This window comes from Mobula birostris, chromosome 8, assembly GCF_030028105.1.
Source record: "Mobula birostris isolate sMobBir1 chromosome 8, sMobBir1.hap1, whole genome shotgun sequence".
NCBI lineage: Eukaryota > Metazoa > Chordata > Chondrichthyes > Myliobatiformes > Myliobatidae > Mobula > Mobula birostris.
Genome location: NC_092377.1, coordinates 87,493,002 through 87,507,902, shown reverse-complemented (window position 1 = coordinate 87,507,902; position 14,901 = coordinate 87,493,002). Strand labels below are relative to the sequence as shown.

The 14,901-nt window shown below is 41.2% G+C and overlaps 1 protein-coding gene across 1 annotated transcript in view; it reads left to right on the top strand.

The window, feature by feature from the left end:
* slc24a3 (solute carrier family 24 member 3) overlaps positions 1–14,901 on the top strand; it is a 376,276-nt gene that overhangs the window by 42,261 nt on the left and 319,114 nt on the right. Inside the window, exon 2 of the mRNA XM_072265589.1 lies at positions 884–1,015. Within this exon, the coding sequence (XP_072121690.1) occupies positions 884–1,015 (132 nt within the window). The remainder of the gene's footprint in view (positions 1–883; positions 1,016–14,901) is intronic.

The following is a 14,901-nucleotide window of genomic DNA, read 5'->3' as shown; positions in this document are numbered from 1 at the left end:
GTTCATTTGCAGTCAATCAAAAGAACACAGCAAAGTACTCTGGACAAATCTCTCCGATAACTATTAGGCACAAATACAGATTTGTAGTACTGATAGTGTTCTAATTTGATCTGTATTTCATTTAAATACATAATTTGTTACACTGTTAGATAGTACTTTGTCTTTTTTTGGTACCTTTTTGATGATTTCCATGAAACTTTGGCTAATTGGGACAGCCACTTAATTGGGCCAAAATGTGTTGATCCCGATGTGTCCCAATGAATGGGAATCCACTGTATCCATAGTCTCATAGGGGTGTAAAGGTAATGGCATTAAGCACAAATACCATTGTTAAATACAGAAAGGCAATTCATGAGAAAGCATTCTGATTCTAGAGTAAGTTGAAAGAGTGGAACTCTGTATCACATGGAATAGTTGAACTGAATAGTAGAGATCCATTTAGAGGGATGCTGGACAAATGTGAAAGAAACAAGTGAGAGGATATTTTGGAAGAAAGGAAATGAAGTAATGTGTAGGATATTAGTGTTAAAGCAGTCTGAGTTAGAGAGCATGGGAAACCATGGTGGTGTGAAACGTGTAGTTGGAGATCTTTAGAAGGATGAGGTAAATGGCCAGAAGAGTGACCCATCTATTTCAAGTGCCTGTGGCTTGGCGGAGAACTCAGCTACAAAAAGAGGAATCTGGAGTTTGTCGCTTTGGACTTCTTGCATTGTTGCTGGTTACAAAGGAAGAGTAAAGCTTGGCTCTTTCGTCTGGGGAAAGCAGAGATGCAAGAATTTCTAACATTGCCACCAAAAAATTGAGTCTTATTACATTCTTTTTTTAAAAAAAATCAGATGTTTACTGGCATTTTCCAATTTAACTTTCATTTTGTTCTTCCTAGGCTACTGTGTGACAAGTTACACACTGGAGGTGCATAACAAGTGGCTTGGCCGGAGACTGATGGAGCATATCGATGAGAACACCACAAATGCTAAAGCCGTCTCCCCTCCGTACAAGAACTGTACAGAACCTGGTAAGGGAATTGCAGCTTCACTTGCTTCAAGAGCAGGAGAATTCATTGAGAGATTTTGAAATGTTATATGGCCTTCAAATTGAATGCTGTTGTTTTTGTAGTGGAGTAACATGGTTCCTTGCCGTATTGTCAGCTATGTTGCCTAAATGTCGCTGACCATGTTTTCAATGAGAAGTAGGGACAATTGGGAGGGTCATTCTAGGTAATATTGTCGACTGGAACAACTCTGATAGAATTTTATTAAAATTCCTGCTCTTTTAGATGTGGGGAAATGGGAAAAACTTGCAATATTTTAAAAAGACCTGACTCCATACAGTTTCAGAGGTATCACTTGAGATTGTTTGGAATGGATAAATAGCTAAAATCTGGATAGAAGGCATTGTGAATTCCTTAAAGAATGATACAGCTCAGAAAAGGATGAGAAAACAAAATTGAAATTGGTGCTGATTGTTAACTATGCAATTGAAAACAAACTACTTTTTATTGGTGTAAATTGATCTTGCATCCTTGTACAGCAGTTAACTTTATGTGGTCTTAGTTTTGGTATCCATGAGCTACCTTTGCATGGAAGATAAATTTTTGTCGAGGAGAAAAATTGTTGATGTTTCAGGTTATAATCCTTCATCAGGATGAGGGGAGGAAAGTTTCTTCAGTGTCAGCATGGTTGTAGAGACTTCGCCGTGGAATAGCAGTGTGGAGACAGAAAAGACCCCAGATGCTGGAATCTAGCACAACATGCAATCTGCAAGAAGAATTCAGCAGGTTGAGCAGCATTGGTGGGAGAAAAAATAATTGTCAATGTTTCAGGTCACAACCCGGCATCTGTCAAAATGATATTTTCTTTCTTTTTGCTAATTCTGCTCAACCCACTGAGTCCTTCCAGCAGATTGTGTGTTGCTCCAGATTCTAGCACCTGCAGTCTCTTTTGATGAGGAGAATCTGATTCCACTCACAAAAAAGCTGATAATGAGACAGAATGTATTTAAAGTACAAACGTTGTAATTTGGTTAAAACAAACAGAGGGGATATTTAAAATAATACTCAACCTTTGTAAGTTGTTGTGAACTGGAATGTGCTGTTGGCAATTGTGAAGGAAGTTCAGCTGTAAATCTCAAAATAGAGTTCGATATACTCCATAGTTAACAAAGAAAAGTTTTCAAAGCTAAAGGGAGTGGATCAAATTACATAGCTCTTTTAATGGATGACAAAGTGCAGCCACGAGTTCCTAAACAGTGGGAACCATGTGATAATAAGAAGAAATTTAAAAAATATCAGATGGCTGGCTACATTGGAAAGATAGATGCATTTGATTGCAAAACAGATAACTGAATGATGTATACTGAATGAATTGAGTAATATTTTGAAGCAAATGAAACAGCCAATGAAAAGCAAGTGCCTGTATTACTGAATGCATTGGGTGGAAAAGCATATAGTTTGCTTAGAAGTTTAACTGTTCCAGCCAGACCAGCCAGAATGAGCTCTGATATCATGAAAGTAATGCAGGAAAAATTTGAACTAAAACAAATGTTAATTGCAGAACGCTTTAGATTTCATAAGTGGAATCAAAAGGAAGTAGAGTTAATTTCAATGTATGTGGCTGAATTGAAGAAATTGTTTGAGCATTGTCAGTTCAGTGATGGGATTAATGATGCACTGAGAGATCATTTAGTTTGTGGAATCTTACAAGAAAGTATTTTTAAAAATTGCTCCTTACTGAAGCACAACTCGCATTTTAAAAGAACAGTTGAAATTGCTGTGTCAATGGAAACAGCAGCCAGAGATGCAGTTGAGTTTTAGTCGTGAACAAAATTATAATGTCTAAACAGCAACCTGTCTGACCGAACTAATTGTGGCAGGGGCTTACATACACCAGACCAGGTTTAAAGGCAAAACTTGATGGTTGCCATGGAAATGCTGGACCATATGACCTGTTTCTGTGATGTATGATTCTGAACATTTGGAAAAGCACGATGATCCCCATTGTGCTTCATCAGACCTCACCGGACCTCAGCATAAACAGTGCAAGGAGCATGCCACCTTCTAGATTATCCACAATTCCCTTAATCAACCATCTGCCCCAGTTGAAGAGTCTGTAGGTCCCATATCATTGCACCACTAGGCTCCTACAAATACAGAGCCATAGTGGCAGCAAACTATCCTTGATGCCAACACACTGGCAGACAGAGATCTTTAAAATAATGTTTTTTTTTCTTGAGACATTGTAAGTGTTGCTTACTTTAATATACTCGTGTTAATTTTGGATAATAATAAAAAGATTTGAAAAGAAAGGGAATCTGGGAGGTGATAGGTGGAAAAGGTAAAGGGCTGAAGAAGAAGGAATCTGATGGAGAGTGGACCATGGCAGAAAGAGGAGGAGGAGCACCAGACAGAGGTGAGGAGGAGGAGCACCAGACAGAGGTGAGGAGAAGGAAAGGTGTGAGTGGGGAGCCAGACTGGAAAAGAGCAAAGGTGGAGGGGGAGAAATGACTGGAAGTTAGAGAAATCAACGTTCATGCCATCAGATTAGAGGCTACCCAGATAGCAGAGGTGTTGCTGCTTCAACCTGAGAGTGGCCTCATCGTGGCAGTAGAGGAGGCCATGGGCTGACATGTTGGAATGGGAGTGGGAAGTAGAATTAAAATGAGTGGTCACCGGAAATTCTGCCTTTTGTGGTGGACAGAGCAAAGGTGCTCAACAAAGCAGTCCCAGAGTCTATGTTGGGTCTCACCAATGTAGAGGAGGCCGCAACGAGAGCTCTGAATTCAGTAGATAACTCGACAGACTCGCAGGTGAAGTGTTGCCTCACCTGGAAGGACTGTTTGGGGCCCTGAATGGTAGTAAGGGAGGTTGGGGGGGGAGTGGTGAAGTGACGGGTGTAGTTGGAGCAAACCATCCTTGATACTAAGGGACTCCTGAGAGCTGGCAGAACATCTGTGGATGTGAATGATAAAGGATCAGCCTTGAATCTGCAGCTTCTAAAGAACGTCAAACTACTGGGGAGGAATTGGTTTGTTGTTCTCAGATGTTCCATGATTGGTTTACATGCCATCCAGACAGATCATCCCATACACAAGGATGTCAAGGAGGTTAAAAAAAAAGGAAAATCAGAATTCAGAGATAGTTTTATAGATACAGAGAACATGCAGACAAAGAAAGTGCATGTGCTCTGACAAGGTAGCCTGGAAGATTGAGAGTTCATTTTTAGTGTTAAGCGGTCTGTTCAAGAGTCTGATAACAGTGGTATTTAAGCTGTCCTTGAACTTGCAAGTAGCTGAACTTCAGCTCTTGTATTTTCTGCCCGATGGGAGGGGAGAGAAGGAAAAACAATCAGAGTTGGAATAAACTGATCTTTTCCACCTTGTAATCGAAGGGGTGATTATAAGGCAAATTGGAAAGGTGCAGAAGAACAATATTGTAATGCCATAAATATATCGGCAAAATAAATTGTCCCTTGGTACAGCTGCTTGGAGCTTGAGCAGGCTAAATTTGGCACATAAGACAAAAGGAGATATCAATAACCAAAAGCTCAATAGTAGAGCTGGGTAGTGCATAATGTCTTAAGGTAGGAAAATAAGACAGAAGAGGTTTGTCTCGGGTATTGCAGAGATTGGCAGCTCAGTGCATCGCTGCCAGAGGTGGAGCGGGTGAATTTGATGATGTCAAGAGGCCAGAAATCTCGAAAGATTGTGGGTCGGAGGAGGTTACTGGGACGGACAGGAGGGGAAGCCACAGAGGAAATCAAAGTAAGGATGAGAATTTAAAATCACTTAATCAAGTGTCAGTGGGAGATCAATGAACCGAGAGTGGAGTAATTTGCTTCATCACAGTGAAAGGTGCCATAAATAGTAAAGCACTCAGTTTAATTTTGGCTGCTCTGAACATTATATAGGGGAGGAAACAAATCCCTTGTGTGGCAACAGCAGGTCTGTCAAAGAAAGTGCAGGTAAGCAGTATTGGGGACTTGGCAACAGGAAGGCATAGGCTGTGTTAGCTGCGTTGTGTTCTGAGCAGCCTTGAATCGGTAGAATTTTTTGAGCTCACTTGATCATGATCCTGCATACACCTGGTCCGAATATAGTGGTGGTCCTCTGCTTATTAAGGCAGGAAGTTCCCCATTACAGAAGTAATCTCATAGTCTTCATGTTTAATGTTCCATTGAATGAGCAACCTCAATTTATAATTTATGGCTAACATGAGAGGGCACGGTTTTAGGGTGCTTGGAAGTAGGTACAGAGGAGATGTCAGGGGTAAGTTTTCAATAGGGCCTTTTAAGAGACTCTTGGATAGGTACCTGGAACTTAGAAAAATAGAGGGCTATGAGGTAATTTCTAAAGTAAGTACTTGTTTGGAACAGCATTGTGGGCCGAAGGGCCTCTATTATGCTGTAGGTTTTCTATGTTCCTATAATTTAATTCACCACTTCCTTTTTGGATTTAGTTGTCTGGGTAAGGACAACTCCCATGCCCAATGATCTACTGAAAATCCAATCCTTGGTTGACTTCCTAATGTGCAACAATTTTTGGCTCACTTACCTAACTGATCAAAATCCCATTTTAATTTTGATTACCTTATCAGAAATCTGATTATCAGAAGTTCTCCAATGACTCAGGAATGTTTAGGTGTATAAAGGGAGGATGAATGTTGGGCCCTGGTGGAGAACTTTGTTAGATGGTATAAGCTGAATCATCCGCAGCTCAACGTCAGTAGAAAAGGAGATGGTGATGGACTTTAGGAAGACTAAGCCTGCGTTCCTCCCTGTTACTATTGATGGTGAGGATGTGGATGTGATGAAGACCTACAAGTACCTGGGGGGTACACCTGAATAACAGACTTGAGGGGAGCACCAACATAGAGGCTGTGTAAAGAAAGGCCAGAGTTGCCTCTACTTCCTGAGAAGACTAAAGTCCTCCGCAGTATGCAGGCCACTTCGTCATATGTTCTACCAGTCTGTTGTCGCCAGTACATTATCCTATGCGGTGGTGTGTTGGGGCAATGGCATCAACAGGGGTGATGCCAACAGGGTCAATAAACTGATTAGAAAGACTAGTTCTGTTATAGGAGTCAAACTGGACACGCTGGAGGCTGTGGTAGAATAATGGATCCTCTGGAAAATCCTGACAATTCTGGACAATGTTTCTCACCCTCTGCCTACCACCTCGGCTGAACAGATGAGCACTTTTAGTAATAGACTAAGACAACTGTTCTGCTCCAAAGAGCGCTCTGTGAGGTCATTCTGACCCTTGGCTATTAGGCTCTATAATGAGTCAACCTATAGCTGGGGAAGTGATGACCCCCTCCGGTTAGACTGCTTGAGGTAACTTATTTTTTATTCTTTCTATTTCTCTTCTAATATTTATATCTGTGCCCTTGTAATGCTACTGTGACACTGTCATTTCCTTTGGGATCAATAAAGTATATCTCTCTCTCTAGCTATCTTCTTCAGTGTCGACAGTACCACCTAATTTAGTGTTATCACTGACATACTTGTACAAACACATCGAAATAATTTAAATAACAAATAACAAAGGTCCCAACCACACCACTGATTGCAGGCTTCCAGTCTGAGACAATCTACGGCCATCACTCTCTGCTTCCTACCATTAAGCCATTTGCAAACCCACTATTCTGGTCGCTATTCATTTTCCACAGTTACTAGTTTTTAGCTGAATAGATCCAAGAACCTATTTTAGAAACTGTCCAGCACAGACTCTGTGGGCCGAAGGGTCCGTTTCTGTCTGAAGTGCTCTGACTCTAAGAGTGGGAGGGAAAGCGCATGGTTTTCTGGAACTTCAAACATTTATGACAGCAGTCGCTGACAAAATTTACATTGAATTGTACAAATTCAGGCAATTTAGCCCATTAGATCTCTTCATCAGGAACAAGTAAATCTGGAGGGCACAGATTTAGGGTGAAGGCTAAGGCTAAAATTTTCTTATGCCCCTCGTATCTCCTCTCATTCTCAGGCACGGGGGTGGGGCAATAAGAATCAAGCAGAATGAATATTGATGATAAAAGGAGAAATCAGCTGTTTTAACCTGATGTTAGCAAACAAAGTGTGTAATAGAGATCAGAGAGTCTATGACATAGCCTCACAATTCGGGGGAGTAGATTTAGGCTGGAGATGAAGAGGAACACCTTTTCCCAGAGAGGTGAATCTGTGGAATTCTCTGCCCAATGAAGCAATGGAGGCTGCCTCAGTAAATATATTAAGACAAGGTTGGATAAATTTTTGCATAGTAGGGCAATTAAGGGTTATTGGGAAAAGGCAGGTAGGTGGAGATGAGTCCGTGGCCAGATCAGCCATGATCTTATTGAATGGTGAAGCAGGCTCGACAGGCCAGATGGCCTACTCCTGCTCCTATTTCTTATGTCCTTATGATCAACATATTTCTGAATGTTATGCTCACCAGTGATTAAACAATTGACAGCACAGCGATATGTTGCTGGAATATACATTTTGAACCAGTCATTTCACTGTGGCTTATTTCTTAATAGCTGCTGTACCTGTCATTGCTCAAGCTATTTTGCTGTCAATTGTGTCATTTTCATTTATTTCTATGCAACTGTGTTTCATAACACTTATTCCAAATGAAATAATATCTAACTTAAATATATAATAGTTCAATGAATGATTATGATGAGCAAGTTAAGGTTGTGTAGTTTAACTGAAGTGGTCAATCAGAACAGACATACTGAACATAAATGTACCTGCAAAAATTATGTTTAATGTAGTTTTAAGTACAGAAATGCCTATGTATAGTGTGTAAGTTTACTTGATTTTAATGAAGTAAAAGTAAGTTTACAAAACTGTGCAAAAGTCTTGGGCACATGTATGTCGAGAGTGCCAGAGACTTTTGCATAGTACTGTATATTGGTTAAGTAGGAAGGTGGTTGGGAAACAGAAATAAGAGTACTTAACTTTGTATTAGCTCAGTAGTATTAAGTGTTATTTGGTGACTGGAACGACATAATATACAGTAAGCTTGAGTATCCCTTATCTGAAATGTGTGAGGCCAGATGTGTTTTGGATTTCAGATTTTTTGGGATTTTGGAATATATAATGAGATAACTTGTGATTGCCATCTCTGAGTTTGTGTGCTACTGGTAAGCAGTCTTTGTCTTGCACCTGGTCATCACACACATGTACTTAATAGTAAAAAGTTATTACATACCATCAATATAATGACAATATAATGTGTGCAGGGTAACAGAAGCTGTACAGCAGCATTAGGAGAATACCTGAATCAGCTGTTCAACAACAGCAAACAATGGCAGGCTTTCATTCTCCACCTACGGTGCTGTGTTTTGATTAAAAGGTTACAGTACAATGTATTGTATTTTTACTTTTTTTTAGGTTTGATATAAGGTATAAAAACAGCATTGTAGACTTGACCTGGTGTTGGATTTTCCATCAGCAAACTTCAATGAGTTTCTCTGCTGTTTCGTGATCAGCAGACGCTTTATCTTAAAAAAATTTTGTTTTTAATTTTCAAAAATTCAATTCCATGCCTTTTCTTAAATTTCTGCAACCAGCGTGCTGAATATTCACAATTGCCTTCAGTTTTCACTTTGTTGTGATAGATCTTGATTCATAATCAGCATACTGTTAAGCTGTACATGTCCCTGTTGACACTTATGAATCCTTCCTTTCAATTTATGATCGAGGTCTTAATTATGCAGTGTTTTTCTGTTTTTCATTAAATTCTGTTTATTCCATATGTGAGGTCACTTCTCAGAACTGTCTGTGGTGCGCAGAAACCTGCACATCACCTGGGAACCTTCTCAGGGTCTTGTAGAATTTTTTATTTGTGATCTTATGTCAGTGCTTAAAAAAAATATTTAGATTTTGGAGGTTTTTTGGTTTTGGAATTTCAGATGAGGTATACTCAACCTGTACCATGTACTATCCTCAAATTTATTTTGGGTTAGGGTCTAGGTTCCCTATAAGCTATGCGCATGTGCGCGCGCACACGTTTTTCAACCAGCGCACAAGGGAAATTACTGTGCGCACAAAAGTTTAGTTACCTAAAATAATGTAGTAATTAATAATCATTGAAAATAATCTTTTAGCTAAACGTTTCTATTAACTAGTTAGTCAGTTTTTCAAATACCGCAATGCACGTCACTAATTTACGTCACCTCACCTTTCCTGTTCCAGTTTGTACAGCTGCATCACGGCGGCAGCCATTTTTGGCGGACAGTGTTCATATCGTAAAGTTTACAAAGATCTGTTTCAAATCCTGTAGATAGCTTACTAAGTTTTTATTGAAAAAAATATTGATTCACTATGTCGAATTCAAAAGAAGCGAAGGGCATGAAGTGTAAAAGAACTGCAAATTTGTTTAAAGTTGAATGGCTTAACAAAATAGTAGAAGTTCCTAATGTCATTTGGATATGTTAATGAGAATCAAAAGCTATCAATTGGATGGAAATTCTATTAGTCTAGATAGAGTTTACAAAGAATGGGTAAATGCCAAAGACAGGACAAAAAAAAAATAACTGAGTGACTTAAAAATGTAAACACAAGGAAATCTGCAGATGCTGGAATTTCAAGCAACACACATCAAAGTTAGTGGTGAACGCAGCAGGCCAGGCAGCGTCTCTGGGAAGAGGTACAATTGACGTTTCGGGCCGAGACCCTTCGTCAGGGCTAACTGAAAGAAGAGCTAGTAAGAGATTTGAAAGTGGGAGGGGGAGGGGGAGATCCAAAATGATAGGAGAAGACAGGAGGGGGAGGGATGGAGCCAAGAGCTGGACAGTTGATTGGCAAAAGGGATATGAGAGAATCATGGGACAGGAGGCCCAGGGAGAAAGAAAGGGGGAGGGGGGGAAGCCCAGAAGATGGGCAAGGAGTATAGTGAGAGGGACAGAGGGAGAAAAAGGACAGAGAAAGAGAATATATATTATTTTATATATATATATATATAATAATAATAATAAATAAATAATGGATGGGGTACGAGGGGGAAGTGGGGCATTAACGGAAGTTTGAGAAGTCAATGTTCATGCCATCAGGTTGGAGGCTACCCAGACGGAATATAAGGTGTTGTTCCTCCAACCTGAATGTGGCTTCATCTTTACAGTAGAGGAGGCTGTGGATAGACATATCAGAATGGGAATGGGATGTGGAATTAAAATGTGTGGCCACTGGGAGACTTGAATATGTATGTTATTTTATTGTTCTGTGCAGTTTTATGTCAAATATTTTGTAAACCTACATAAACTGTGCCACGTGTGCATTCAGTGCACGCAAGCTTTTGTCACAGGAAAAGAATTTGCACAACATGAGATTTTTGCGCAGATTGACTACTAAAAATTAGAGGGAACATTGGTTAGGGTACTATTGAGAACAAGAGGTGTAGAGTCCTTGAAAGTGAGTCAGTATGTTGTAGAATCAGCTCACAGTTGAGGTGAGTGCTGGTTCAGGAGCCAAATGGTTGAGGGATAATAACTGTTCTGAACCTGGTGGTATAGGACGCAAAGCTCCTGTACATCCTCCCTGACAGCAGCAGTGAGAAGAGAGCATGGCCTGGATGGTGCGCTTCCTTGGTGATGGATACTTTTTTTTGTGACAAAGTGCTCTGAATTTGTTGTACTTGAATCCAGTGGAAAAAGTGTATAGTTCATTTTTATCTTTTTTTTAGAGCAACTTGCATATAGCTGAATGTAGGAAAAGCACTGAGTTTCAGGATTAAGGCTAGTAACTCCTTGTGCCTTGTTAATGCTCATGGCAGAATGATGTTGAACAAGGAACTGAAGTCACTTGAACAGAAAAAGTAGATCAGATGGGAGAATTGGTATAGGACCGTAAGACATAGGAGAAGAATTAGGCCATTCAGCCCATTGAGTCTGTTCCATCAATCCATCATGGCTGACTTGTTATCCCTCTCAGTTCCATTCTCCTGCCTTCTCCCCGTAACCTTTGATGCCCTGACTAATAAATAACATATCAACCTCCGCTTTAACTATACCCAACGATCTGGCCTCCACAACTGTCTGTGGCAATGAGTTCCACAGATTCACTACCCCCTGGTCAAAGAAATTCCTCTTCATCTATGTTCTAATTGGACATCTCTCTATTCTGAGGCTGTATTCTCTGGTCCTTGACAGCCACTGTAGGAAACTTTCTCAACATCTACTCTATCGAGGCCTTTCGATATTCAATAGGTTTCAATGAAAGTGAGTACAGGCCCAGAGCCATCAAATGCTCTTCGTACGTTAGCCATTTCATTCCTGGAATCATTCTTGTAAACCTCCTCTGAACCCTCTTCAATGCCAGTACATCATGTTTTAGATGGAGTGTCCAGAACTGCTCACAATACTCCAGGTGCAGTCTGACCAGTGCCTTATGAAGCCTCAGCATTACATCCTTGCTTTTATATTCTAGTCCTCTTGAAATGAATGCTAATATTGCATTTGCCTTCCTTACCACTGACTCAACTTGCAAGTTAACCTTTAGGGAGTCCTACATGAGGACTCCCAAATCCCTTTGCACCTTGGATTTTTAAAAAATTTCTCCCTGTTTAGAAAATAGTCTACACCTTTAATTCTTCTACTATACTTGTCAATACTATATTCCAATTACCACTTCTTTGCCCATTCTCCCAATCTAAGTCCTTTTGCATACTCCCAGCTTCCTTAACATTACCTGGCCCTCCACCTATCTTCGTATTATCTGCAAATTCGGCCAGAAAACCATCAATTCCATCAGCCAAATGATTGATATACAGTTAGAAATGCAGCAGTCCCAACAGCAAACCCTGTGGAGTACCACCAGTCACCAACAGCCAACCAGAAAAGGCCCCCTTTATTCCCACTCTTTGCTTCCTGTGAGTCAGTCAATCTTCCATCCGTGCTAGAATCTTTCCTGTGATATCATGGGCTCTTGTTACACAGCCTCACGTGCGGCACTTTGTCAAAGGCTTTCTGAAAATTTAAGGAAACAATATTCACTGACTCTCCTTTGCCTATCCTCCATGCTATCTCCTGAAAGACAGATTTGTGAGGCAAGATTTTCCCTTAAGAGAACAATGCTCTAACAAGCCATCTCATAGGTACTTTACAAATTCCATCTCTTAAGATCCTGGAGTAACTTGACTTTCCCAATCTACCTGCATATTGAAATGCCCAATGACAATCATAACATTGCCCTTTTTAACGTTGCTTTTTCTATGTCCCATTTTAATTTGTATCCCACGTCCTGGCTATTGTTTGGAGGACATACACAACTCCCATTGGGGTCTTTTTTATCCTTGCAGTTTCTTAAATCTACCCACAAGGATTCTACATTTTCCAAATCTATGTTACCCCATTATAAGGGTTTGATTTCATTTTTTTAACCAATGGAGCCACTCCATTCCCCCCCCCCCCCGTTTACCTGCCCTGCCTGTTCTTTTGATATGCTACATATCCTTGGTTTTTATGCTCCAACTATGATCTTATGTCAGCCACAACTCAGTGATGCCCACAATGTCATACCTGCCGATCTTTTATTGTGTTGCAAGGTCATCTACTGTATTCCGTACACTGCGTGTATTCAAATATAACACCTTTGGTCCTGTATTCACCACCCTTCTCAATTTCCCTTCCATGTTGCACTCCAGCTCATTCACCACTGACTGCAATTTTGCCCTATCATCTGCATGTCCTTCCTTAGTGTCACTGCACACTGCATCTAGTTGTATATCAACTGCCCCATCCTCAGCACGATCACTTTAGCTTCCACCCCCCCCCCTGCCAAATTAGTTTAAACCCTCCCTAACTGCTCTAGCAAGCCTGACTGCAAGGTTATTGGTCGCCCTTGGGTTCAGGTGTAACTTGTCCTAGTTGTGCAGGTCCTACCTTCCCCAGAAGAAATCGCACTGATCCAGAAATCTGAAACCCTGTCCCTGTACCAGCTCTTCCCTGCGCATTCATCTGCCAAAATATCCTATCCTTATCCTCATTGGCAATTGGTACAGGCAGCAATCCAGAGATTACTACCCTGCAGGTCCTGCTTTTCAGCATTCTACCTAACTCCCTATATTCTGTCTTCAGGACTTCCTCTCTTTTCCTACCTATGTCGTTTGGTACCAATCTGTAGCATGGCTAATGGCTGCCCCCGTTGGGATCTGATCCGCGACATCCTTGACCCTGGCACATGGGAGACAACACACCATCTGGCTGTCTCTTTCATGTCCACAGAATCTCCAGTCTGCCCCTCTAACAATGGAATGCCGAATCGCTATGGAACCTCTATCACTACTGCACTGCTCTGCTTCACCCTCACTTTCTGAGCCACAGAGCCTGACTCAGTGCTAGAGCTCTGACCACTGCTAGTTTAACACCCACAATAGTATCCAAAGCAGTATACAGTACCTGTAGTTGAAAGGAGTGGCCACGGGGTGCTCAGCACAACCCCCCCCCCCTTTCCCCCTCCTGATGGTCACCCAGTCCTGCACCTTGGGTGTAACTACCTCCCTTTGTGTCCTATTGATCAACCCCTCAGTCTCCCGAGTTCATCCCATTCCGGCTGCAATTCCTTAATGCTGTCTAAAAGTAGATGCAGCTGGGTACACTTCTTGCAGGTGACACAGGAGATCTCCCTGCCTTCTCACATCTCGTGAGAAGAGCATTCATGCCTGGCATCCCCACTGCTCTGACTGTGCAATAAGAGAGTGAAAATTGAAAAAAGCCTTCGCCTCTTCTTGCTGAGGCCTTTATGAGCTTAAGCCTGAGCTCCCAATTTTAACAGTGGGCTACTCACACAACAGCTGCTGTGCTTAAAACCTAACTTCTCTTCATTGGCCCTTGCCAAGTTATAATTATGCAAATCCAACATCTCCTTGGGAACTGTGGGGTCCCTGCTCACTTATTTTGAACTCCCTCCCACCACGGAATCCAACATCTCTTTGGGAATTGTGTCGCGCAGTATCTGAGAGATGAAGACATGCTCCCCAGCAGCATTACCATTGTGGCCTCAATTTAATGTGGTGGTAGTTTTTGAATCATGGTATTATCCTGTTGCAGAGTATTAGAATTCTTAACCCAGCAAACTGCAGAGGTAAAATCATTGAATATATTGAAGGGCAAGCTAGATTTTTGAATTTTTGTGAGTGCAGGGCTGTGGGGAACAGACAGGAATGTGGCACTGAGGCCAAATTAAATTCAGCCTTACTTCGCTGGATGAGGGATGTCAGCTCGAGGGTAGTGTGTAGAACAGCTCCAGTCAGAATGAACAAGAGTTCACTTTGTGGAATGCAGAGAGCTTGAAAGGTAAATGGGACAGGGGATTCCCAAAATTAGGCAGGGATGAGGAGGGAAATTGCTGAAAGCTGAAATTTGGAGGTGTTGCCTAACTGGGAGCCAAAAGAGGTCAACAGGCACAAGATTAAAGAGGGAGAAGAAATTCCTGGTTGGGAAAAGGTCCAGAAATTGGACTTCACAATGCACAGAATACTTCCAGAAGGTCAGAGTGAGTGCAGTCCAGTTCCAGCTTTTGACCAGAAGAAACATGAACAGAAATTGTTAAAGCTAAATGGCTGACTATTCTTGGAACTATTGAAGTGTCTTTTTGTTCTCTGTTCTCCCTCTGTTAGTCAGCTGGTGCCAAATAGAAGTAAGAATGCTTTTTTTCTCTCTCTTCTGGCCCTGATGTATCCTTTGATACCTTCCTGAGTGGAATCTTTTGGTTTCAGTACCATGACATGGCTCAGACCTGGATTGTAACACCTTCCTTGGACTTTGTTATCATCCCCAGTTCATTGTGGCTCATTCTTCACAGCACTTAGTTATCTTATACTTGTGTTTGTGTTCAACTCTGTTCCTGAATGGTTAGTATAGGTTGTAAGTGTTCAGTCGGTAAGACAATTGCTAGCTCTAAAGTGTTGGTGTTGTTTTTGTATTTG